The 27,900-nt window shown below is 40.0% G+C and overlaps 1 protein-coding gene across 5 annotated transcripts in view; it reads right to left on the bottom strand.

Annotated features, from left to right (window-relative positions):
• Positions 1 to 22,042: 22,042 nt before the first annotated feature.
• The window catches only part of CNST (consortin, connexin sorting protein), a 48,705-nt gene continuing 42,847 nt past the window's right edge, over positions 22,043 to 27,900 (bottom strand). For all 5 annotated transcript variants that reach the window (XM_066315946.1, XM_066315948.1, XM_066315947.1 and 2 more), the window contains one exon: positions 22,043 to 26,389. In XM_066315946.1, coding sequence (XP_066172043.1) covers positions 26,184 to 26,389 — 206 coding nt within the window. In that variant the 3' untranslated portion in view covers positions 22,043 to 26,183. The remainder of the gene's footprint in view (positions 26,390 to 27,900) is intronic.

The raw sequence follows: 27,900 nt of genomic DNA on the forward strand, positions 1-27,900 counted from the left end.
AGGTCCCTGCTGGTTTCTTTGGGATAGAAAAGCATGCAAGCGAAACATACAATACTCCTATGTGTGCTTTGCAGTATCTTTTCAAATTCCTGAAATTAAATGGGCTTGCCTCCCTTTTCTAACTTCTCCTGTTCCATCTGGAATATCTGACAGGATCTGAGGAATCTGTGCAAGAATTTATAAAAGAATTCGTATGCCTCTACATTTCATGCAGCAGTTGTCTAATAAACTCCTTTATATCAATATTTAAACCAATATTTGTGGTAAAGTTTTTTATACTCATTTGTAACTTAAGGGCACTTTCTGTTTATTAAAGTGGAAATGCAGATGTTCTATCACTACCATTTTTAATTAAAATAACACCAAGGTAGAAGAAAGAGCGTATTATCATATAATTTACACAATGCTGTATGAAGGCAATTTTTTTAAGCACAATTGTCATGTACCTCTAAAGATGAAGTAAGAGAGTTGAATTGCATAATAACAAAAGTTACTACAGAACATAAGAAAAATAGACCATAAGAGTAGGCAGAGGTGTTGGGAAATGAGGTTGATTAACAATGCATGGATAAATCACTGCAGCATATGAAGAGTTATGTGGGTGAGTATAAAAGCAACGTAGAAAAAGAAAAAGCAAAAAGGCAGGCATCTCTGTACCTGCTACAGTTGCTGCAGTTACTCACTACTTAAGACTGTGAGAACAAGAGTTTCTGGAACAAAGCCCACAATTTGGAGTGCCATTTTATCCTAATTTATGCAGATTATGACTTTATAATCAAGAGGCTATTGGCTCCAAAATGCCAACCTGTACTGAACTTAAAAATTTCTAATAAACTGAACCATCTAGACTGGGACAAAAAAAGAGGAGCTTGAGCTAAGAAACTACAGACAAGCCAACAGGCTCGCCACATGGACAGTTCAGTGATGTTTATTTATTTTACTTTAATTTTATTTTAAAATTAAAATGTCATCTAACCTTAAAAAAAAAAAAAATCCCAGCCCTGAATCATAAGATCATTTAGGTTGGAGAAGTCCTTTACGTTCACTGAGTCCAAATGTATGTCTAACATTGCCAAGTCCATCACTAAGCCATGTCCCTAATCATGACATCTGCACCTTTTATAAATATCTCCAGGGATGGTGACTCCCTGTAACCTGTTCCAATGCTTGGCCACTATTTCCATTCTTTCCTAATATCCAGTGTAAACCTCCCCTCGTGCAACTCAAAGCCATTTCCTTTGATCCTGTCACCTGTTCCCTGGGAGAAGAAGCCAGTCCCCAGCTGGCTACACTCTACTTTCAGGCAGCTATAGAGAGTGACAAGAGCCTGAGCCTTTTCTCCAGGCTAAATAGCCCCAGCTCCCTGAGCTGCTCATCATCAGACCTGTGCTCCAGACCCTTCCCCAGCTCCACTGCCCTTCTCTGGACACTCTCCAGGACCTCAATGTCCTGAGGGTGAGGAGCCCAGAACTGGGCACAGCACTCGAGGCCTGGCCTTGCCAGTGCCCAGTACAGGGGGACAGTCACTGCCCTGCTCCTGCTGACCACACCAGTGCTGACACGGGCCAGGTGCCATTGGCCTTCTTAGCCACCTGGGTACACACTGGCTCATGTTCAGGTCCTTTTCCATTGAGCAGCTTTCCAGACACTCTTCTCCCAGCCTGGTATGCTGGATGGGGTTGTTGTGACTCAAGTGTGGGCCCATCTTAATCTGGATAGGTATATTGGCGTACATATACATATATAGATACATTGTACATATATATATATATTCAACCAAAAATGTATTTAGACAAGTACTAATATTACTCTAACAAAGTTATTTCTACCTATTTTGCTTATTTCTAAATTGGAGATTACAAAACAACAGATGGCAGCCTATAATACATGCAGATCCCATCCTTGTATTTTTAATAAGTTCTTTGCACATTTCCTTCCATTCATACACAGCTCTAAACAATCTCTTGAAGAAAGGAAATGAAGGCACCATTGACACATAGAAGTACAGCACAGATCAAAGCTTTTGATTTTCACTGGAGTTCAGGCTTTACTTTCCATATTTACTGCAGTTACCACTTCTCACACTGAACTTGAAACACAGGTATGAAAAGACCAATAAATGTATAGTTTTGTCAGTTCAGAGAGACCAAACAAGACAATGCAGAGCACATTTTCTCTGGTGACACTAAGTAATAGCCAGTGCTACATTAGAATGCTCTACGATAAAAGTGGCCACAGTAAATTAAGATTTAAGGAGTTAAATGTCAGAGTTCTCTTGCTGAGGGCTCTGCAGTACCTCACAGCTCAGTATTAATTTTGATGACAACAATTAAAGATTTGAAACTTTCTCCCATAGCTGCAGAAAAATAATTTAAAGGCCGGTAAGAAATTAAAACTGAAAATATTCAGAAAATACAAGCTAATCTATACTAAAGAAGTTAAGCTGGAATGCAGCTATGCTAAAAGGAACAAGAATAAATGTTTTGCCCAAAGGATGATAAATGTGGGAGACATTAGCAACACAGAGCATCAAATTGCATAGAAAGAAATAAAAACCTGTCTGCATTTGAAACTGTAATTTAAAACATTCATTCCAGTTCAGCCACTTGGTTACAAATTGAAGACAGTTGCATGAAAATTACCCAGGAAATAGTGAATTATCCAGGAACAAGATTGGAGACATCTTCCAGGAAAAAAAAATTCCCAAGTTCAAGGTATGTAATATTAAGCTAAAAATAGCTACAGAGGCATGATAACACTTTGGAAGTATCTGAGGATGTAACCTTTAGGGATGGAAGGTGAAGGACTTGGAGCACAAGAAGAGTTGCCACCTGAGCAAATGTGGCTGACAGAGTGACCAGCATAACCCATAACAGCAAGGGAGGTGTCGATAGGAGAACAAGTCCTGTGATTTGACAGGTGCCAATGGACAGGACATCTGAAACCGACTGTGTAATTTTGTGACAAAGCACCAGAATGTTAACACTGAGGAAGCCTTATGCTGCAAGAAGAGGAAGTGGATGACTGGATAGACCCCCTGTTCTTTTCTGTCGGCAGTTTTCAGTGTGGACTGTATTGTAAAATTCTCTAGCCACCTTTCCCTCAAGTATGTTGTGAATATAAAACCAGAGTCTAATAGTCCTTGAAATACTCCTTACATTTTACTTAAGCAAGGTCATTATAAAGGGAATGTATGCTCTAATTAGCTGAAACTGCTCACAGGCAAAAGCCTTCAACTCCTTGATGTTATTCTCTGCACTCTACTGACTTTAGCTGCCTACAGAACTCCTCGGGGGCCAGTTCAATGCCTGGTCCCACCCCAGGTGCTTCTGTTCAGTGCATTTGAATGATCTGTCAGTGCTCATGTAGGGTATCCACAAGTACTTTTCTTCTCTCAGCTTAAATACTGTCTGTTCACAGACAAAGAGAGACTATCAGATTATCCAGTTTACACATTGGCAAAAATATCACTGTTCATTTTTTCATTTTGTTCCATTTACAAATCACAGCTGAAGCATGCATCTATAACTGTTCGCAAAAGCCTTGTAGCTATCTTTAAAGTGGTAATATATTCCATTTTTTGACCTCTGAAGACTTCTTTTTTCTCAGTACCACCTTGAACTGCTCTGGCGAGAGGCCAGCTATCTACAGCACCTGTTTCCTTTTGGTTGAGGGTTAGTGTGAAAAACGAGATTCACTTTTTTTGTGAATTTTAAGAAATAGGTTTAATAAAAAATAAGACAATTAGGAGATAAAAAAGCAAAGTACGGCCGGCCGGGGGACTTGGCATTCAGCCAAGTCCACACCCTGCTATTTCAGAGACTTTCTTTAAATACCCTTTCTATTGTATCAATCTGTTGAATATTCATATTTTCCCATAAACTAGTTTCCATATTCCAGGGATTGTTTTGCATGGCCCCTCCTTGGGTCCACCTTTTTAGAGCATGCGTGTTTCTTGGCTGTGTCTTCATTATCACCTCCAGATTGGGCCTTGGTCCATGCTTTCTTCAGATAGTAGATGCTGATAGTTGGTGTATCAATAGCAGAGTCTTCTTTACATGTTCACTGGATGTTATCCCAGCCAAACAGACAGTTTAAGCATACTATATCACTACTACCACTATGCCTAATTTTCTTTACTAACAGCAGAAATAAAAACTTATATCCTTACCACAAAGTTATTAATCATATAGCACACATCTTGTGAAAAACCAACTTTATAATAGGCATTTATAACCGTTAGGAAAGAGGGTCCTTCATAAAACTCTGATCTTCACCCCAGAAACTACAGAATCTTAATGCAAATCTCCCTCTCTCATTCTGCAAGCAGGACACACACTTATTTCTTCTGTTTCTATAGCTGTTTTAAAACATTTGTGCCACTATAACTTTCCTGGAAGCCAACCTCTGTCTCTGAAGTTTGTTGCAAATGAGTGGTCTGGGCTGTTTATGGAATTACTGACAAAAGTATCAGTAAAAGCAAGATAAATGTATATCTCATAAATGTATATGTGTCATATAAATCTGCTAAAGCACAATGAGGTTTGATGGCAAGGTTCACTCTACCACTGTTACTCAGATAAAGCACACAAAGGAAAATCAGATTAGAACCAATCTAGAATGAGTCATTTGTAGACTGGGGATCCAGAAGTGTAAAGATGGAGAAAGGCAAGGATGGCAAAGGGCCTCCCTTTTGTTTACTCATGAGGTTCAGAGTAGACCCCCTTGCCAAACTTAATGTCAGACTTGATCAATGGTTTATGTCCCAGGAATGTAGCACAACCTAATCATTGACTAATTTACCATTTACAAAATGATCCAATAGGAGTTGCCAGAAGCACGACAATAACTTAATTATGGACCTAATTTAACTATGAATGTGGGATGGGAACACTGTAGTATGTTTGCTGTACCGCATGAGAATCAATTCACACGTGCACACACAGATACAAGGACATATGTACAAAGGTGCACCTGTGAAAAATTCCCCTAGAGTTCAGTGAAGCACTCACACCAGATGCCCTTGCACCTCTCAACAGCTGAGCCTTGAGGAGTGAGGGGGGTATCAGTGTTGTCAGTGGTCCTCTGAGTTGTTGAGTTCTAGAGATATCCCCCTCAGAGGGAGATGTGCTGCAGCCCAGGGGATCTCAAAGGGTCTCACTTAGGGCCACTCTTCACAGGGTTGCAAGATGATTGACCGGTCATCAGCAAATTTCCACCGTGGCCACAATCCAGGCCAGTAGTTACTGGACTTTTCCTTGGGAAGTCTAATAATAATATTATTCCACTTAGCCTGTTACTCAGACAAAAATAAGTTTTCAAGGCTATTTGTTAGAAAACAGGAGCTTGTTAGGCAACAGAATTTCCTGGGAGAAGAGTTTTTCTGATAAGCTTGGGGGGAGCTGACTGCCCACGAGTCAACAATCGAGGCTGAGGCCTAAGGAGTGTCCCTGAGATCATGAAGAAGCCAAAGAGGGGTAAGGGGTCAGATCTTGCATCACCACAATGCTACCTCCTCAGGAATTATCAGAGATTGAAGAGCAGGGGGCTCCTGATAAGCTGAAAAGAAATGGTGCAGCAGTGGAGGATTTTTTCCCTCCCTCCTGTTCCTGTGAAAGAAAGTGGGAGAAAAGAGCACGGCATTCAGATTTGTGCAGTTGTCTCTTTTCTGTGTGGATGTTTTGTGCAGCAGAATTGCCACAGAGTTTTGGGAGTGAGAACAGAGTTTCAAATGGTGCTCTCAGCCACTGTACCCTGATGAGATATTCCTGTGCTGAAATAAGGGGGATGAGCAACACTTCAAAGCTGATCCCTCTCTGTCTCCCATGTAGTTACTGTTCAACAGCCCCTACTGACCTTGGCACAGCACAGCTGCAATAGCATTTAGGTCTGTCTGTAGTATGGTAAAGGCAAGGTGTTGTCCATCACCTCATAGCAATGTTCCTAACAGTTCCCTATTGTCTGTAATGTTGCAATGGGGCACATTTTTCAAAATCTTCTGCTCAAAAATACATCTCACCAAGGAGGTTTCCTGAGAATTGCCACAAGATTAACCAACTTTTAAATTTTGTTCGTTCTGTAGAAAGCAGAAATTTAACTTCCTGCTTGCAAGGCACTGCCTTGCCTCACTACTGAGTTTAGTCCTAAACTGAGCAGACAGTGCATGGAGCATTTACTGTGAGGATGGAAAGAACAAAACCACAGAACGTGATGCAGAGACAGCAAATTCCCCTTGTTTTGTAGAGCTGGCTGCTCAGCAGCATGGAGGGCCAGTAACTGAAATTTGAGAAATCCTAAAGAACTAAATTGTCCTACAGTGTGAGGAATATCTGCAGTGCAGCACTTTTTGCCATGTTCTTGATAGATAACTCTGCAACTCTGGTTGCAGAGTTATCTTCTAAGATAGTTACCTAGATAACCTACAAGGCCTGTGTAGAGCCCTGCACTGATTTGTGCCAGGACAGAGTCTTGCTTACCAACACAGAGAAAATTCTCTCCCACTTCTGTGAATTCCTATGTTATCATCAAGGTGTTTAACCTGGACTGAGAACCACTTATTTAACGCTTTACTTGAATAATAATTCTCGTCATCTACTGAAGTTGGCTCAACTCATGTGAAATAAGGAATTGACCTTATTAACCATTTTCACTATGACCTGAACATGTGCAGGGTGCTAAGGCTAAAAGTTCACTGCCTGATCTTCTCCGACCTCCTCCTGTAGCATTTCCCCTCTAGCAGAGTGCCTAAGACTGTCCTAAGTGTTTTGGATGATTTTTCCAACTCATATCAGTATTTTAGTCTTCTTCAGCAAAAAAAGGCTCCCAAAGTGTGACAGACAAACTTTTTATAGGTGTTTTTTAAATAAAAAAAGAGCTGACCTGGCACAGCAGCAGATCCCAAGTCTGCCATGCACTGACTCTCGACCAGGAGCAAAGACCTCCACGTGAGCAGCAACTGCATGACATGGGGAGGACTGTTTGATGGCAGATAATACCTGACCACATTGTTGAAGGTCTTTACTCCTTAATCACTCTTCTGGGGCAGCAGATAAACACTTTCCCAACAGCAGTTACCGTGAGTCAACAGCTGCCGTACAGAGTGCAGCCAATTGCTCCTCTCAGAACACCTCCAGCAGCAGCAACAGCACAAGTGGTGCCCAAACCTGTGCTTGCAGCTCCCAGTTGGTGGGGCAAGGAAAGATAAGGGCAAAGCATAAGATAAAGCCCATTGGTGAAACCTGATGTGCTGTGGGTAGGTGAGTGGGTTAGGTCGGGGGCAGAGGGCAAAGGTTGGGCTCTGGCTGAGGTGTGTCACTGTGCCAGGAGGGTGTCTGAGGCAGGTGCATGGGGTTGTAGGAGCAGGACGTGCAGCAGAAAGGTGTCAGTACATGGATCTGAAGTTCCAGTGAAGGGGAAGGAAAGCACTAGCAGAAAATAGGCAGGCAGGAAGTGAACCAAACCCCATTTTTATGGTTTCAAAAAAGGTATTGTGGTAATATTTACCTGTGCTAACAAAGCAAATTAAAATTTGAGATTTCCCTGCCGACTTCAGTGTTGATTTACAAATTATCTGCAGCTGAAATCTCAGTGTGCTTTTCATAATGCAGGCTATGCAGCTGCCCACACAGGGACTGTAAGTTAATCAGCTGGAGAGATTTACCAACGAAACACACGGCAAGTAACAGGGTGAGGTGTAATAATAGCGCCTTGCTAAGCTCAGAAATTGTGTCTGGGCTCCCTCTAGTGAGATGTGTTGGTTTTCTACGCTCAGAGATAGCGACTGGCTGCCGCATACCTATTGATTGAAAAGCTAAAATCAAACACAAATGCTTTCAAAACAAATAAACAGGCAAAGGATCTTTGTACCTGTATGGTAACAGTTCACATCACTTCTGCTTTACAAAGTTAAGTTCTTCCTTTCAGAAGTTTCTAGAAAAGCTCAAAAGACCAAATGCAGTTCTAGTGGTGATAGAGACAGATTGAAACTAAACTGTTTCCAAACCACTTGCAAGACAAAATCAGCAGGGTTGTATAAATTCCTACAGCAGGTAAGATAAATATTTTCTAAAACGTGGAAGGGAGTGTGGTAGAGGGTTTTGCCACAGTGAATGCAAAACAGCTGTCAGAAATAAGGCTGGCATACAAATCAGTTTTCTTGGTATCTTATGGAATAAGCAAATGGGTGCATCACTAGCTTTTTAAAAATTCAGACTGCTCCATTTTCTACATGACATATGAAATCCAAGACATGGCCACTCTAAGCCTAGAGAGGAGATTTTGCAATTCATTAACCCCCCACCCCCACCAGGATATAGTGTCCTCCCACAATAACATCCCATTTGCAAAGTTTGGAAAATATTTGAGTTTGTTCAAATTTTACAGTAATTAAACAAACAAACAAACAAACAAACAAACAAAACCCCCCAAAAACCCCCAAAAAACAAAACAAAACCCCCAAAAAACCCAACCAAACCAAAAAGAAACTAAAATAGAGAAAAAATTCTCGTGGAACATGTAGCTTGAGACATGTTTGTTTTTCCTGATGGCATCTCTCTACCTCCCAGTTTAATTATTTCCTCCTGGAATGAGGAATGGGAGAGACCATTTTGTATGCAATGAGCTTAAGCTACAGAGGAATATGGAGCCCCTTGTCCTGGTTATACTCTCTTCTCACTGGCTGCTACGGCAAACTGTGAGCACCAGCAATACTATTCCCAGCTGCTGATAATCTGTCTTATCATTTTTGCTATCCTCATGAGACTGCGTTTTACTGCATCATTCAGCCACAACCACAGATTAGCTTCTGATATATATATTCTTTCTTTTTCAAAGTTCCTGTTCCACAAAAAAAAATTTCTTGTCTCCTAGATAAGGGCCACCAACAACCTTTTACAATCCTACCTTCTTCTGGGTGCAGCAGAGTAGTAGTTCCCTCATAGTTCCTGCTTTCACACTGCCCTGCGTCACCGAGAGCTCATTTCTGGAGTTCTCAAATCTAGATACACATTTAGGAGTGGGCAAGAGAGCAGCCATGAAGTTAATCAGTGCAGAATGAGAAGTGTTATCCCACCAGGGTGAGTGAAAGCTTTGAAGTTAATTTGCCCAAGTGAGGAAGAGGATGAAGAACTGGAGCTTTGCATTTGGCGTTACCAGGCATTTCCCTGCCCACCACATCAGACTCATCAGAGGCTCACCAACAGGAGTTTTGTTTGCTTTTTTGCAAAAATGTCAGAAGAAAGAGAAACGCCTAAATGCTGTGGTAGTAGAAACCACTACGCTATCTCCTTTCACCTCTCAGGCTAGTTCATCATTTAATCACACACTAACACTGAAATGGAATTTTTCAAAGCAATTGCTCTACCCTGTCCTACAAATCCAGTGGCAGTTGAGGCTTCCCAAGAGAGTAACAGCCGCATTGACAGCTGGGCTCGGTCACTCAGCTCTACCTGCTGCCTAACACCAAAATGCAAAATTTCCTAGGTTTAGTTTAAGCTGAAATTACTAATACTGAATGCACAGTATACACAACAAAATATATAGCATGTGGAATGAAGGTAATTTGGAGCACCGTGGCCAGCTTTCATATTAGAGGAAGAATAAAATGCTGAAACCATCTGGCCTGTGGCTAAGAAAACACCAAAGAGACATAAAACCGAGTTAATGGCAGCATGCCAAGGCCTTGTTAAAAAACAGCACATCACTAAAACAAAGCAAGTGCTGATGTAGCACCAGCAGAGGCTCACTAATGGGCCTGGAGACAGAGTGCTCTTATATTTCATTACGTACTTAACTGCCTTACCTGCCTCTGCAGAAGAAAGGCAATTTCTAATGAACACTTTCTCTTGTCCTATGATGATTCTATACCAGTAATTACTAAGAGCTCTTGGTTGTCCTGCTTACTCTGGGTGGTGTTTTTTTGTTTGTTTGTTTGTTGGGTTTCTTTGGTTGTTGTTGGTTTTGGGTTGGTTTTTTTTTTTTTTTTTTTTTTTTTTTTTTAGAGAACACCATGGATTTTTTTTTAGATTTTGTTTTTTAAATTACTAATCTTTAGAGGAATAGAAAACAAGATGCAATAGGTGAAGCTGAAACTGAAAATAGGACATTTTAACTTAAGAATGACTACAGGCCATGGATAGTAAAGTACTGTGTTCTGGGTGGTGGTATATAATATATAAAGTTATTAGAGAGCATCTAAAGGAGGGTGGGAAGATGATGATGGGCCCAGAGGGGAAGGCGTGTGAGGAGTGTCTGAGGTCGCCGGCTCTGTTCAGCCTGGAGGAGACTGAGGGCAGAGCTCACTGCAGCTGCACCTTCCTCCTGAGGGGCACGGGAGGGGCAGGCACTGATCTCTTCTCTCTGGTGACAGTGACAGGACCCGGGGGAATGACCTGAAGTTGTGTCGGGGCAGGTTTGGGTTGGGTATCAGGAAAAGTTTCTTCACGCAGAGGGTGGCAGGGCACTGAACAGGCTCCGCAGGGAAGTGGTCACACACCAGCCTGACAGAGCTCAGGACGCTCTTGGACAACGCCCTGAGGCACACGGGGTGATGCTCAGGGTGTCCTGTGCAGGGCCAGCGGCTGGACTCGATGGCCCTGGGGGCTCCCTTCCCGCCCGGGACATTCCGGCGGCCCGTGCTCCCCGGGCAGGAGCCAGGCCTCCCGCGGGCCCAGCCCTGCTCCGTCTGCCGCGGGCGAGGACGGATAGGGAAAACCCGCAGGAGGGCAGAGTGTGTAAAGGGTTCTGGTTTTGAAGCAGCAGACTGCAAAGTGCTTGCTGCACAGAGGTCAACGTTTGTTTTGAAACAAACAATCTGGGCGCTCGTTTGGGTTAGAGGTTTCTGCTTATCAGCATGCCCAGAGACTGTGACTAATTTTCTTGTTGTGGGAATTCTCAAAAATCTCTTCTCTCAAATCATCAGGCCACACACTCCTTATTTTCTGTCTCTTGCAGGCACCATGGAGAAGAGTGAAGAGATGAAAGTGAAAATAGTAATTTCTACCAGATGTAAGACTGGGGATGTACACACAACTGTAAGTACACACAGCGAGGGGCACTGTTGTATCTGGGCTGTTACTTAACAAGGTTGTCCCTAGATTTCCCTCTGTCCTTCCTTCTTTCCAGTTTTTGGAGGCCATCAAGCTGTGCCCAGAGCTTTCCCTTTCTGTCTCCATCCTCCACTTGTGTTCTCTTGTGATTTATGTCCTCTTTGTATTGTCTCTGATGCATCTGAAAGCGGCAAACGTGCAGACAGAACACACACCACATGACCTCACACCTACCTGCTTTTTACTGACAGACAAGAAGGGAGAGGACACCTCCTCAGTTTGATGAGGCAGCGTGTTACCAAGAACTCGTTTTGATTCTGCCCAGATGTCTTTCAAAAATTGGAAGAACAGTTTCTTGTGTGTAAATAACAAAGAAGTCCTCCTTTGTGCATGGTATCTATCTTCCTCAGATCCTCCACGTGGAGGATCTTTCAAGGGCTTTGGGGTTAGAGTTGGTTGGAAAATATCTTAATAACCTCTTAAATTTTGCGATATCTGTTTTCCTGGATAAGAGATTGATTGATTTGGTCTATGGATATAAACAAGTACTATCTGTGTACACTGTGATGGACAATAAATATTGACCCTGAAAGACTTGAACACAGTATAGTGAAATCAAAGCTTTTTATATTTATGTTAGTTTCTAAGGTTTCAATCTTAAAATATTTCTTTCTCCATAGCCACAAGGGAAAAAAAAAATAAATTAAAAAATTCAGGTTCTAGTAAGAATACACTCTAATTAGCTGTGACTACAAAAACAATGTTGGACCTGGGATAAAACACAAATTGTGTTGAAAACACAATACACAGAGGAAATCTTTACCTCTGATTATCAATGTCCTAGAAACAACTAGAGTCATAAAATGTCTGAAATCTCAGCTAACATATTACTGAGCATGAGTGATCACTTAGCATCAGGTAAGGATTCTAGACTGCATAGAGGATACCCCTAAACAAACCTTACAAATAAAGCCCATGAGGAGTTTCTGTCTCGTTCAAATCCAAAACCTGTGGCTGTAATGTTTTCAGTTTTATCCCCTCCCATTCCCTTGGGCCCTTTTGCTTTCTCCCAGGCTGAGCTAGCGTCACTGTTAAATGCAGCTGGATATCTTACCCACATAATTCCCTATGGCAGCTGGGAACAGAAGGCCAAAGGACTCTGGTGGGTATGGAAAGCACAGAAGTCTCCATGGACTGTTTCTACATCCATACTTAGAAGAGAAAACAGCAGAAACATTAATAGTGAACATGTTATTACAGACTTCAGCTTTAATCATGGAGAAGCTCCAGGAATGTTGTTCTGCAGATCCTGCCACCCTAAAATCCTCCCGGAGGCACTTTGGGAATTTGTCCAAGATTCCACCAAACCCCTGGCCAAGGAGCAATACCTTGGATCTGCATCCAAACCTAAAGCATAGTTAAAAAAAAAAAAAAAAAACAAAAACACGTTGAACTTACCTTAAGTCCACTGGAAGTTATAATTACTAACAACTGCATTTTCCTTATGGACACCAGAGATTTATGTGTCCAGGAAATGAGTCATTCACTGATGGAACTGGGACAAATTCCCATTCTAGGTGGAACCAAAAAAACTCATAGCCATCACCCTCACAGCTGTAACCTCTTGTCCAAGGTCAATTGGATCCAGCTCCTCCCCAAAACCTGTTAGAAGTGGGACAAATTGCCAAAAAGCTTTGAGAGAACTGATTGCTCCGCCCAGGACTGCCAAAGTGAGAGCAAGCAAGCAAGAATCCATCACCTAGAGGGGATGGCAAGAATTACTCAGATAACCTGCTTTTTAACCTGCTTTTCTGTCTTCCTCCGCTTTTTAACAGGGTCACTCATTCTGCGCAGTGTAGCAGAACCAATTACACAACGTGGATTTCAAACCTCTAATTACTGTGGCTGCTTCTGCCTCGATATTGCTGGAGGGAAACATCTGTGCAACCAAGCTGTGGTGTCTGTGACAACTACATCATGTGCCACACTGGTCAGATACTAGTCCGTGACTAAATTTCAGTGTCAGCCTTCCTGGCAGCAATTACACCTCATAATTAAAAAGGAGTCATCGTCAAGGCTGCATACAAAGAAACTGTTTTCATATGAAACACAGGACTCAATAAGAAAAATATTGTAACATAAAACAATCAGTAGCATATATTTTATGAAAGTCTCAAAGAATTAAGGTTTTGTGATAATGAATAATCTAATTTTTCATAACTGGAACTAGGTCAACAACAAATTAAATTACCCAGCCAGCATGAAAAAGATGAATTGCAGGAAAAGAAAAACCTGCCATTAAAATAGATTTCCAGCCTCTCTTGTTAACCTGGAAGGAAAAAAAAACCAGTAATTTCAAGATGGCAGTGTCATGAAAAGGAATTAGGCAGTGTCATGCTGCTTTCCCCCTTATGAAGTGCAGTGTTACAAGAACCAAAGAGAAAAAAAATTTATACCAGGGTAGTAAAATACAGAAACAACAGAAAAGTGATAGCAGCCAGTTGAGGGGTTCTTTCAGTACGTCATTTATTGAAAAAATATGAGATTGACAGCTTGAAATTAAATCACAGTGTCAAATCATAATAATGAGATATTTTTCTCTTCTTTAGAATTAAAACAAAACATTCAAGAGTGTCTCAAAACATTTTACTAGTTTTAGGTACATGCCAAATATACTTGAAATCAAGTTCCTCTCTGGAGCTCACCGCAGTGGTGAGAGGGAAATGGAGTGCTCTTTCACCCCAGCCATGGTGTGACAAAGTGCTGCTGGAGCCTGGGGAGCTGGGCTGCTCTTGCACTGCTGTTCTCTGTGGGTCAGTTCCACATTCTGGGGAGATGCAACAAGGCAGAGCAAGTCTGCCTGTGTTCCCAGTGGCTCTTGTCTGGGGACATGCAGGCCAGAAGTGAAGCAGGACCTGTGCACTGCCAAGCAGTATGACACATAATGTGCTTTAAACACTAATTATAATAGCAATTAAATACTTGTCTCCAAGATTGAAAGGTCAGTGAGAAATCTGTAAAAAATATCTGTGTAACAATGGTTGTGAGCACATAAAAATCTGGCTTTCCTCCGTCTCTGTTGCTAGAGATGATGTTGCAAGATTATCAAATGTCTTTTTCCATTTCACTGTGATTTTGTTTTGGAAGAAAATAGCCTAACACTCTGAAGTGTTCTGATTGTGATTGAGCTGAATTTTTTGAGCTGAATGCAGCAGAGCTGCATTGCTTCTCTAAAGACCACTGTCTATTAAGATTATAAAGTCAATGCCTCAAATCCCAGAAATAAGACTGTTTGAATTTTGTGATTTGGGCTTTTGGTACCTATGTGTTACGATGTTGTCTTTAATTACATTAGCATATCCTGTTGTTTCAAGGATTCCTGTTCATGTAGTCACTGGGAAGCTGTTCAGTATTCTTTTTGCCTTCCTTACTCAATGAGTGGTTTCAGATCTTAGTTAAAATGCCTCCTCCACATCAGATTCTGCTTATGGAACTATTCACTTGAAGTGATGTATTAGCACTAATTTAACTACAGTGTTTGAAGGCTTTCTTGTAAATAGTGAGGTATTTAAATATTGAAGCCTTATAAAGAGAGAAGACTCAATTCTCTGCCAACAATTTTGCATAATTTGAGAGGAGGCTGCTCGACAATGCACATTAAATTGGTGCAAGCTGGGCCAAGTAGAGAGACCATGCATGGGTCACACGCTGGTTTGAAGCGAATTTGAAATTCAAAGGTAGTTACAATTGAAATTTCCTGTACACCCAAATGCAGTTGTTCTTCCAAAGGAGGAAAACTCAGAAGGAAGCAAATAACTTATGATAATATGCATTGCTGGTGACATGTCCCGCATTGTCTATCAGTAATTTACTTTAAAAAAGCAGTGTTCCTCACAGTAACAGAAGCAGCAGCAGTAGCAGGAGTCTGAATTTTTTTTTTTTTTTGAGAATGAGATATTTGAGGTCAAGAGACAATGAGAAACAAGAAATAGCCTGAAGAAAGGACAATACAGTTATATCCCTCCCTCCTCTATCTCCAATTTGAATAGATTGGCAGCAATGAGTATTTCATCACAAAGAAAATCCCATTCATGCTACCTATTTTCATCTAATTACATGACCTACCCTTTCTCTTCCCCTCCTAAAGGGTTTTTAAGAATTACTCAAATGTGCCCTGGAAATCATGAGGTGCTGAAAAGCAGCACCTCAGTGAGATGTGCTGAGATAAGTACCTCAGCACACAAAGATCTAACAACGAATTTTAATAGGGGCTGATAGGATTATTCATCTAACATCCGTTTATGGTTTTCCTGTGTGACATAGGGATAGACAGCATTAAATGATGGAGTCTCTGTATTTAATACTCCCAGCATCAACTGAAAAGAATAGGATATTCATGGGTCAGATAAATGGGTCCACAGAAATGTAACAATAGCACCAAAAAAGGGTGCTACCTGCTGTGACCATAATAATTTTCTATTTCAGTAAGAGATTATGATACCATCACTCTTCCCTGCCACCACCTGGGTACATATTTGGAAGAAAATGGGCAAAACCTCTACCTTCTGCACAAAAATGTACAAGAAAGTGACTTACAAAAAGGGAAAAAAACCACAGAACCAACAAGATGACCAAATATCTCTGCAGTCAAGGGCAATTTCCACAGCTAATACCTGTGACAGAAGGGTGCTTCTGTAGGCAGCTGCACTAGAGAATTTCTAGGTTGTGTTTGAACTGGAAGGTGTAACTTAATTTGGCTCATTTCTTCCTTTATATCATCTTTCCAGTGATTTCCAGTGCATAGCTTATGATGGGCAATTTCTCAGTGAACTTGAGAATCTAAATCACTAAATATATCTAAATCACTAAATCCCAACTAATCCTGTCACTACGGTGAGTCACACGTAGCAAAAAGCTTAATTGGTATAAATGTGGAAAGGATCGGAGACAGAGCTGCACATTCTCTTTCAAAGCTTTTAGTAATTGACACTTGATAAAACAGCCTGGTTGCATTTTCCACAGTTTGCTTCTGCCAACACCCCCTCTCCTTTCCCCACCATTTGCAGAGACCACCAGCAACATTAAGCCAAATAAAAGCTCTGCAGGTGGTATAAAGTGGGAAGGACCAACAAATGTGTGCACTGCAGATACCAGGGACTGAAATCCATCAAGTAACTGGCTTTACCCCTCACTCCCACAGGGAAATGCAGGGAGGCAAAAGCAGTTTTTATTTCTACAGGTATCTTAAAATAGCTTTGAAATCTCACAGAATAGTCATTATGATGCTAAAACAATTCACACAAAAAACCCCTAAAACTGAATGCAATTTATTCACCTGATGGCACAGCACAAAACTTGGCAGAAATATTAAAGCGTATCTCCCTATTTTTCCATACTTCTTTCCTACAGCGCCTCTGAAACAGCTTTCATATTCACATAAAACTCAAAAAAGAAAATGAATAATGAGAAGGGTTTTCTTCCCATCTTTTCTCAGATGCAGGGTTCATTGCCATCACTTGTGACAATTCAGGGTAACCGTTTCTGTCAAAGCATGACTAGCAAGTTGCTGATATTGCTTAAAATGTTTTACTTCTGAAATTACCATGACTCCACTCACTCTAAGGATCATTAGAATGAGTACTGCCACAGGGAGCTTCAGAGAATTGTTCCTGTTCCATATGCAGCACACTGAAACACAGGAGAATTAAGTGATGTGCTTGAGATCACATAGGAAATTTCTGGAAGAGCAGACAATTAAAGTAAACCCTCCCAAGTTCCAGGTTTGTGTTCTTATCGTTTCATCAACTCTTCCTCCCAACTACTTCAAACTGTGTGACAGCACAGCCTGTTTCAGCCAGAGCCATTTCTTTCTCTGGCCATATTAAAAAAAATATAAAAATAATAATAAAAATATTACTAACCCAATTAATTAATAAGAATTTTGTCAAGAGGCAGAGATGAAGACTTGAGGAAAATAAAATGGAAAAAAATATAAGGACTAGGAAAAAACAAAACAAAACAAACAAACAAACAAAAAACCTGGAAAGAAAGTAATTTTCTATTTAACAGTGAAGTTCAGAACAATAGCCAGAAAATAAAATTAAACTTGCCCTGTCTCTGAACTAGTGTGACTTGTTAAACCATATTTAAATTCATTGTGATGACTGTAATGGTAAGTGCTCTGTGATGTAAGTGCCACAGAGCGTGGCCTTTTTCCTTAAGAAACTTGTTCAGATTTAAATGCTACTGAAATCATGAGGCACTCTCAGCAGCACTGCTTCCACTCAAGACTTTCTACAAGTCGTTTTAGGGTTTCCACGATGCTTTTGTTTAGGGATCCCAAAGTCTTCAGTCCCTCATACTGCATGTATTTACTTAATGAATATCAGCAAGTTTAGTACCACAGGACACAGTGTTCAGTCTCTTCTGTGCTGGGCTGTAGGCAAAACAATTTCAGGCTCAGTCCTAAAGGACACTGCTTGATCTCCTGGGAGCAGAACGTTTGATTCACAGTTTTGAGGTTTCATTACTGAAGCTGCAGCTGTCTTTAAAGACGACTCTTGGCTGTTCTGCTAAGCTTTGAGAGACCTGGTCATTTCTATGGTGAAAGGAACATAGGGAAGAATACTTAACTCTCCGGCTGCTCTGTACTGAGAAATTTTAGCCCTGAAAGATCCCAGCACAAATTGCAACAAAGTGCCAGACTGAGCTGGCAGCGTGGGTGGGCTGTGCAAGGCTTGCTAGGCATTGCAAAATCCAGTGAATTCCTGAAAATATTGTTTCGTCGTCCTACTGCATGACTTGATAGGGATGGTTCCTTTTAATGGGGCTGTTTTATAATACATGAGTCACTTATTGCTAATGGCCATCTACTTTGCCTTTGTAGGTAAATCATGGGTTATATACCCAGTGAATTGACTCAGAAAAGTAATGCCCTATTTATAGAAAAATACAAGAGACAGTATGCACAAACCACCCCCTCCAGAAAAATTACATAATTTTCTTCAACCAAGAAAAAGCTTTCAGTAACACAAAATTTGAAATGAAAATAGGGCTATTAAAGTCATTTTTAGGGATGCCAAGAACATTTGAAATGATTTCTATCTTTCACATTTGCAGACAGTGATGACAACATCCACTCTATGGTGAAAACATTTCTGTGCCCCACAAGAACTTCATTTCTGCCAGGAGGCAGAATCTGGTGGCTGCGGCTTCTCTCCACATCGCCTTGTTCCCTCCCTCTTGGCACAGCCATAGGTATTGTGTGAAGCCCAGCAGAGCTGTGAGATTGTGCCTTGATTAGGATTCTCAGCAGGGCCCCTTCTGCTGAGAATTGTTATTTTCCTCGTACTTACAGAACATGAGTAGTAAGGGTTAGATGGTGAAACACAAAGTATCTGCAGACAGCCGGAGCCTCATTTTCTGATGATAGAAATTGCCATTATACTTTGTGTTCCCACAAGTTTGTGGTCTGTTGATATAATTTGTTTTAATACATGTAAATAGCAACCAGCTACCATGGCTATGATGATATCAAGTACTAAAAATACGCTAAAAGGGCATTTGCAGCTTGTCCTGCATACTAAAAAGGAAATTCATCCCTTGAATAAAATTGATTCCTTAAGATAGATTATCACAAAATTTATAAGAATATAAAAATATCTTTAAAGAAAGTCTTCAAAGCTGAGTGAAGTCAAAGAGAATATGAACAAAAGCGTACTCATTTATCTTCCCTAATCAGTGTTGTCCTAGTGGGAACTGGAAGCAGACAAAAGATCATAAAATGGATTTATGAGCTCTGATCTTGCTCTTCTTCTTCCTGCTACATGATCTTGTACAAACCACTTGCTCCTAAGGAGTACTACAAAGAAGTTAACAATTTTAATCCTTAGTCCCTTTTCCTCCCTCATCTCATTAAACTATTGTGAGTCTTTTTTTTCTGTTTCTGTAAAATCTGATGAAAAAAACCCATCACTGATAGATATTATCAGAAATATTTTTTATTCTTTCCAGTAAAAAATTACCATAGTTGATCTAAGGTCTTTGCTACATTATTTCTGCAGCCCTTTTGCCCATAAGATACTTTGTCTTTACCTTTGTGTAACACTGATAAGTTGTTTCCCATTATTTATCAATTTCTACATAATCTTCAGATCTTTGAGAAGTCACTAGAAACCTCAGAATATTTTTTTACTTTAGAACTCTTTTCAAACATACTCTTTTTTATTATTTATGGTGGGTCTTTTGAAGCAACCCTGCTGGTTTCTGTGATGGTAGACACTGACATTTTGTCTTGCTGAAATTGACTCTATGGATCCTTAATGATTCCACTCCTGTTTTTTCTGCAAGTCCCTTCCACAGCGCACTGAACTGAGCTGGCTCAGGAAAAGTAGTGTGAAAATATTCTTGCTACTCTGATAGCCTCAGAGATTATCTATCATTTTCATTAGGAATTCTGGCAGAAAAGCTGTACAAGCATGAAGATTCTCAGCATCATGTGGCAAGATGCATGTTCTCTCTGGCAAAAAGCATTTATTCCTACTTCTGGAAAAGAAACAGAGGAATTGGCTTAATGCTGTCTTTCTCTAATAGAAAGATAAGAAAGAAAACTGATTAATGGTTTCTAGATGAAAGTTAAAACAAACAAACAAACAAACAAACAAAACAACAAAACAACAAAACACCCTCTATTTTTAGGTGTAAGGTTTATGTGGAAGGAACATCTCACATTGCTCAATTTCTAGTGCATGTATATGCTTCCACCACTTCTGGTGTAACCACAACCTTCTTGTGCAAGGCTGCCAGCTCAGGAGAACAGGATGAATCCTGGCCAGCTTAAGGGGTGCACTGTTGGAAACACAGCATGGGCACTGCTTCCAGGCATTGCAAACAGCAACTGTGGAATCTGCACATGTTACGGCAAAACCAGTCAAGTTTTCTCATTGCAGCACTTGGCACACGGTGCTTGCTGAAAAACATTTAGCTCTCACTCTGAAAGTTGTTTTTGGTAACAGCTTTAAAGTTGATCAGTGTATGAAAGCACAATAGTGGGGCTTAAACTCATTTCCAGTGCCAGGCAATGAAATGGGACATGATCATTAACTGGCACTTGACAGAAGTGTTACTGGAAACTTCCCAGCAGTCTAACAAATGAGTGCTCCATCAGGGGTCCAACTTGGCTAAAAGATGACACTTTGCTAGACAGCTCCTTGGCAAAATGCAGAGGGAGAGAGCTGATGGATCTGATGTCACTGAAGATGAATTCGAAGTTGTTTTCAAGAAGAACAGCTTAACAATTTTAGATTAATGGAGGACTTTGGTCTAGTATTGGACATATTAGAAAGATTGGGTGTTCTTCAGTGCTCTCTCTGTATTTTCTATTTTGGCCTGGTTGTGATATTAAAAAAAAAATTTAAAAAAAATCCTGAGGATTGAAGGATGAACCCAAGTGTATGATTTTGGCTGAAATTCACTGGTACCAATTCAGTAACAGCTGTCACAGAGCAATGTAAAACAGCATGCATCTACTCCCCATCATAATTTTCTTCAAGAGATGACCACAATATTTGGACATTACTCAAATCAGTAAACCTTAGGCTCATGTTATGACAACATGAATTACCACAGCATTTTAATTCAAATAGGAATCACAAATGATATAAAGGAGCCTTAGAACACCAAATTCTATAAAATTCACTTTTTAGAAAAGGACTTTATAGTTAAGCATTTTATGTTTCTTTGGGCAGCTATTTTAGAGAAAAATATTTCAAGTATTTCATTAAGATACATGAACATCAGCAGGCAGTCCTTTAAACACCAGCTGTTTAAGAGCAGTACAAGAATCAGTGTAAGTTCTGCAATCACAGGTATACACTGGTGAGCCACTGAGAGTCATCAGGAGTTTTTACTGCAAGAGTAGTTGTAATTGCTATTTCAGTTTTGCCTGTGGCCTCATTGCTGATTTCTAAATCTTACTATTGAATTTCAGAGTGTAAGGTGGAAGACGAAAGGGATACAGGATCCCTATTTTCATAGAAGAATTCTGGAACCCTGTCAGGAAAGAAGATACTGTGGACAAGAAAGTGAGAAGAATCAGGAGGATAGTGGTAGAAAAAACTGTATAACTTGGAGAAGAGATGATTTCTCTGAAGAGGTTACTAAGAAGTGCCCTCGCCCAGAGTATTGGGAGGATGAGAGACAACAAATTGAAAGACAGCATATACAGGGTGTAAAGAAAAATCTTTTCACCCAGAAGACAGGCAGGCAGAAGAATATGCCCAGGGAGGTTGTGCAGTCTTTATCCTTGGAGAGTTTCAAGACCACACTGGATAAAGCCCTGAGCCATTTGGCCTGATCTCAGTTGACCTTGCCTTGAGCATAAGGTTGGCCCAGAGACTTTCTGAGGTCCCTTCCTAACCCAGTTCCCTTATGGTTCTGTGAATAATAGAACATGTGCTATTTCATATTGGGAAAGAAGTGGTAAAGTGGAAAGGAGACAGAAGAAATAAAAACAGATGGAAAAGTGTTGCAAAATGTAGCATTGATACATTCCTGTTCAGGTCAGAGGTTAATATGTTGGATTGACTGGCAACTGTTTGTAGGTTTGGGGTTTTTTTTTAATTTAATTGAGTTCAGAGAGAATGTCTAGTGACTGCTATTCAGGTCACCCACCAATTACCAGGAATTCTGAAACTCACTATTTGTCAATTTGTTTTCACAATGATGCAGTAAGGCAACATTTTAGTATTTGAAAACCACCTGTCTGGTGGCACCAGGCTCTGTGAGGAAGCTGGGTTTTTAAACTATTGAAACAAAGGCAAATCATCCAGGAAAACTAAACCAAAAGCCACACCAAACCTTACACATTTTATCGTCACTTTCCATTCTGGTTTGTGTTTGATCATGAAATTCTTATTGGAGGTACTGTTCATTTACTTGAATTTCACAGAAAATCTTAAGTCTTTCCAGTCATTTAGAAATCACAGTATCCAAAAAGGTTCATGTATTTTCTTTGGGACAGTTTTTATTTTTTTTTTTTTTGCTACAGTATGTAAATGACAAGCTTGGGTGACTTCCAAAGACAGTTATTTACTCCTTTTGCTAAAGGAAGCATAAGATAAATTTGTTACAAATGACTGATTCCTTTCAGATGTTCTTGGTTTTACATTACAGTACAAAGTAGGCAAACATGTTTTCTTAGGAGGGTAACACCCCTTTAGATTATTCAGTGGAATAGTATCCTTCACACAAGAATCTGGACTTCCAATGTACTCTTGTTTACTTGATAGTTCAAACTTGCCCTCTACTACCAAGAACCCTAAACGAGTTTCCCTTTTTGTGACAATACTTTCTACTGCTTGTCACCAGGGCTACTATACATTTTCCAGGTATGAAAGCAAAGATAATGGGAAAAAAAAATTAAAACACAGCCTGTGTCTAGATCACAAATTTCTGCTGGCATGTCTGGGCTGTGGAAGGTCTGCTTCCTTATGTTGTCTTGACAAGACGCCTGTGGCTACACTACAGCACAATTCCTTTCTCGGTCTAGTCTATAGGCTGTTTGGGGTGAGGGTGTTAATAATGTGGTCAGATTTTGTGTCAGCATAATGCTGAATCTACACAAAAAACCTTGTTTTTTTTTCTTTATCACAAGAATCTCTTTGAAATAATTATGCTCAAAGAATAAACAGGAAGGTGGGGGTTTCTAGCAGAGTGCTGCAGGTGATTAAGTGACACAACTTCTCTGAAGGTACACTAGCAGCCTGAAATCCAATCATATTTTATGAAAAGTTTTTTAAACTGCTGTCAAGTATGGAACCATTTCCTGAATTTTCCTACCAGTTAGAAATGTTTTCAACTCAGCACAGCATGGTCCCTCTACTGACCAAGCAGAACAGCCACAAAGACAGTGACAGGGAAGGGAACAGAATAAATAAAAAGTTATACACAAAAGGCTTTAAAATTCACCAAGTGTGTGTATGAAGGGGAAGCCTTTTTCCACTGTTTTCTTCCTCCTGAAGCTATCTTAGCTGTTGCTTGGTATTATTTTACCTCAAACACTCAGATGAGTAGTAACTCTTCAAATCCACTAATTCTTTTTGCTTTGATTTACCTGTCTGCAAGATCCTAACCCCTCAGGTCACCCAGCTGGAAGCAATGTCACCAGTATTTCAAAGAGAGCAGAACACACAGGAAGGCCAACCTCAGGCCTATCTGCACACTCTTTGGAGAGCAAAGCAAATTTTGTTCTGTTGGGAGCTGCAAGTTTCATAATGTACTACAGACCACACAAACCATTTGCACTGACAGAATTGTGACACAAAGCAAGAATTTGCACCGTCAACTTTTCATAAAGGAATGCCAACAGAAATTGGATCCAGATTTGAACCCTTGGTTGCATCTGAGGAGTGAGCAGCTCAGATCAGGAGCTGGACACCCTGTGCACATATGCTCCTTCTGCTCCCTCAAATCCTGAGAGGCTTTGCAAGGGTGGTACCTTGGCATGGCTTGGGAGGGCTGAAGAGATGCTCCAAGCCACAGGTGTAGGGTATCTGAGTTACACAGGATGTCTGCCTGCTCACTTTTCAGTGGGTACATGTCGGTGAAGTGCTGCCCAACCTCCTCATAATCTTGTAGGCAGTTCTGCTGATACTTGTGAGTCTTGGCACCAGGAATACAGCACAAAAAGAACATACCAGGATTTGGACTACTGATTTGAAACTAAAATACTTATTAAAAATTGCTTTGACTTTAAATAGCATTATAGTTTTAAATAAAATAATTGTTTTAAAATAGTTTTAATTAAATGAACCTGGAAGTTGTGGATCTTTGATATCCATGTCTGATATATTTTTGAATAAATAGATCTATAAATACCTCTTGATCTTTTTGGTGATGAAGTGCACAAAAAGTTAAAAATATTTTTTTTAAGCTGAAATGAACAGTTGTCTCTTTAAGAATAAACTTAATATCCAGAAACACTCAATGCGAAGTTACAGAAACCCAAAATATATTCTAACTACATAGTCACTATAAATACATACTTTAACTGAAAGCATGCTTTTTAATTACTCTGTAAGTAAATTGCCAAAAAACAAAATTAAGCTTCTCTTTAAAAGAAAAACTAAATAAATAAACAAACAAACCCAGAATTGAAATAATAAACTGAACCAGCCAGTAACACTTTAAAATACAAAAGTGTCTTTCCCTTTCTCCTTTAGAGTAGCCCAGCATTATGATACTCTTGAGGACAACAAACAAACAAACAATTTCCAAATTACCATTCTCAAGTTTCATTCTAAAAGCAAAAGTTTCCGTTAATTTGGGCATTTGAAATGTGCTAGTTTAGTATAAAGCTGCACATGAGGCTCCCTAGGGTATAAATAAACTAAGCCTCCACAGTGAAAACCAAAAGAGAAATCATACATGCAGTTTATTCTAGAAAAAACATTATTTTAACTTTCACTTTAAAAACCCGTTAAGTGTAACAGTGCATTAGGAACGATCAAGCTCGCTAGAGGGAAAATTTGCTTGCAAATGTCAGAAAGCATGATCTTTAATGTTATAATTCTGAGCAGTATCTCAAAGATTTCACTTCATAGCATTTTACAAAATAATATCCTAAACCTGAACACACTGCATCATACAAGGTTAGTAAGCAGGAAATCACAGAGTGGAGTGAAGTGGACCCCTCAAAAATGCAGTTTCCTGAGGTGTAAAGGAATTGTTTCACACTCGCACTGTCAGCAGGGCTGGACCATTGTGCTCTGTGCAAGAACAGCTGCCACATCTTGACCAGAGCTGGCCCAAAGGCCATCTAAAAGGTATCCAATTCTCACCTTCGCTGTCCTGTCAGTGTTTCTCTCACCACCACATAGGGAGGGCTGAGCACCAAGTGATAGAAATACCCATTTAAAATGACTCTTTGTACTGATCTAAATTTGTTTGTAAAGCTGATAGAGAAAGAACAAATTTTACAATACAGGTCCCAGAACTGCAGGGCAAAGAAATGCGAATGTGCTTTATCAGCTGGAACAAGTGCCCTGGAATACCAGCAGGCTGTGGATCTGCAGTGAAACTCTGAACCTCTTCTGCTGGATCAGTCCCACTTTACATAACTTCCACTCATTGACAGAGGCTGCAGCCACAGAGTTCTGTGATCCTGGGCACTCATTTGGGATGAATCAGACATGAGCCCTAATTCCAAGAAATATTCATAGACAAAGGCAAGGATCATTATTCCCCATTTATGGAGGAGAAACTGAGGCACAAAGTGATTACTCCAAGTCAGTGACATAGCTGGAGGAAAAGGCAGTTAGCCCCACACCTACTTTCAGGTGCTTTAAAATGGGCCAAAGCCACTTGATTATTTAATATGAATAATTTATTAAACATCTTTTGTTTCTGTGTTTAGTGAGACCAGTGATTTCCTTTTTAACCTTCCATTTCTAAAACAACCCACATGACACTGAGAGTAAAGGTCCAAGAAATTTAGTGAAATCTGCCAGCAGATTTTTCCCATTAGTGATATTCACTGCAAGCTATAAGATACAGGGTCAGCCTGGTAATCACCAAATGAGGGCTCAGTGAATGCCACTGCACTCTTCTCACTCCACCCAAATAATGACATGGCTCACCAGGAGAAATAAAACGGATAAAAACATTAAGACTTAGAAAAAAAACATAATGTTTCCATAAAACAGAGACTTATTGCATGATAGCTGGAGGCAACACCTTTGCACAAACAGCTGTAAATTAAAGCTGTCCTTTTACTAAGCTTCCAGAGATTGCTTACACAATGTGTGGCAATGGGAGAAAATATAGAAGACAGTAAATTTTCTTCCTTCTTCTTCACTTGCTCAAGTGGATGAAAAGCTACTTGCCTACTCTCAAAAGGATGAAGATAATAACTTTTTATGCTCCCATACCACGCTGCTACAGTTGTGACCAGATGTGAACATTTTGCCACCTGATTGCTAAACTAAAATTTTCTTGATTTCTAAGTAAATGTGAAAGTATATCATCAAATACACATCACCTGCAGGTGGCAAGTGTTAGAGAACTTGAAATCACAATTTTTTTCTGCTCTCTCCAGTAAGCACTGGTGAGCTCCCAACGTGCTGTGTCCATTCCTTTCAGCTATGAGAAGGTTATCCAGTGTTTAAGTTCTTCCACACGCTGCAGTATCTGTGTATAATAGAAATCCATGTTGGCTGCAAATTCAGTACACACAGGGGATTCCATGTCACCAAAGGTGCAGTACAGTGCAGTTCCTCCAATGCTAAGGAAAACAGTTGCTATGCACAGCAGAATCAGCAAAATACAGGAGCCACCAGACACTTCATCTGCAGATAAGAGCAGAAAAGATGAAAAAAGATGCTGTACAAAGCAATACAAGTGCAGGAGAGAAAACCTGAGATACGTTTTAATCATGAATGGGTCAGGAGGTAAACACGAGTTAATAATGCTCACCATGTCAAAGTGACCACAATACATAAGAGGAATTTTATGTTTTCCAGCCTTTTCAGAAACCTAAATAATTCTATTGCTTCATTTCTGCAGTCTGTGCACCTGTCCTTGCTGAGATCATTTGTGGGGTCATTCCACACTGAAGCAAAACACACTTACCTGTGAGAATGCCCCACAACCAAAGCCCTCCTTCAAGCAACAGTTGAAATGAAACAAAGGCTTTGAAACAAAATCAAATGGAAACATTTGTGCTTCATTTGTAACGACACTGACTGCACTACAATGAACTGCTTGTGGTTACTCTCACTTTTTGACTACAGACACAAAACCTTCAGTGTAGGCTAATGTGAGGGATTATTTTACAACTCAGTTATTCTCTGCTAATTCTTTGCATGCTTGTTTATTCCAGAGTAGGAGCAATGCAGAGGTTGCAGAGGTGCTTCTACATCCTCACAACCTCACTTGTCCTTGCTAATAATGAACATCTGCATCTTCTGTCAAATCGACATGGCTCTAAGAAAATTTCTGTACTCCCTTCACTCTACACCAGGGAGAAAAGATGGGGTAGAAAGAAACATTCAAGTGATTTTTTTGGTGTGTGTTTGAAATCAAGTTTAAAGTAATCATAACAATATAAAACAACTTTCCTTTTGAATCACTAAATCCTTGGGGAAAAAAAATCACAGAAAGAACTCTAATTGGAATTTTAAATAAAACATAAATACTCTTAAAATAATTTCAAGAAAAAGACGGGATAGGGTTTCTTGTTAGCATGTTTGAGACATGCTTTTAAGAACTAATTTATAGCATTTAGTGGCTGGCATACACAGTAGATACCACTTTCTATATAATTAGCAATCAAATTTTTTTTCTTAGTATCTCTTCAATTTGATAATATAGACCCTAAACTCCATATCAGAATAGCATGCAGTGTTTCTCATGAGGCTACTTAGCCCACCAAAAAACCAGCAAGGTGTAAAGTCAGATTTAATGACAGCTAGCAAATATGTTTGGATGGTAAATTATAAAGCAAGGTCAAAATCTGACACTCTCCAATCCCATGGTCTACTAGAAAGGGTTGGAAACATACCTATGGACAAAGCACAACAGACTTGTTTCTTTTGCATCCCTCTACCTACAAAGTAAATGGATTCAGGGAGAAAGCTTACACCTCCCACCTCTAAGAAATGAACATTAATGAAAGGACTTCAATTATTTGTCACTTGTAAATCATTCAACCAGAGGAAAAAACCAGTGAGCTCATTCTCAACCAAGCTTTCAAAAAAAGTGTGCTCATTGTATCCTTCTGTAGTCTTGTTACTCAGACCTGGTATGGATTAACAATTTTTGATCAATCACCTTCACTTATTAAGTTTTAAAAAACCAA

Source organism: Sylvia atricapilla, chromosome 3, assembly GCF_009819655.1.
Source record: "Sylvia atricapilla isolate bSylAtr1 chromosome 3, bSylAtr1.pri, whole genome shotgun sequence".
Lineage (NCBI taxonomy): Eukaryota > Metazoa > Chordata > Aves > Passeriformes > Sylviidae > Sylvia > Sylvia atricapilla.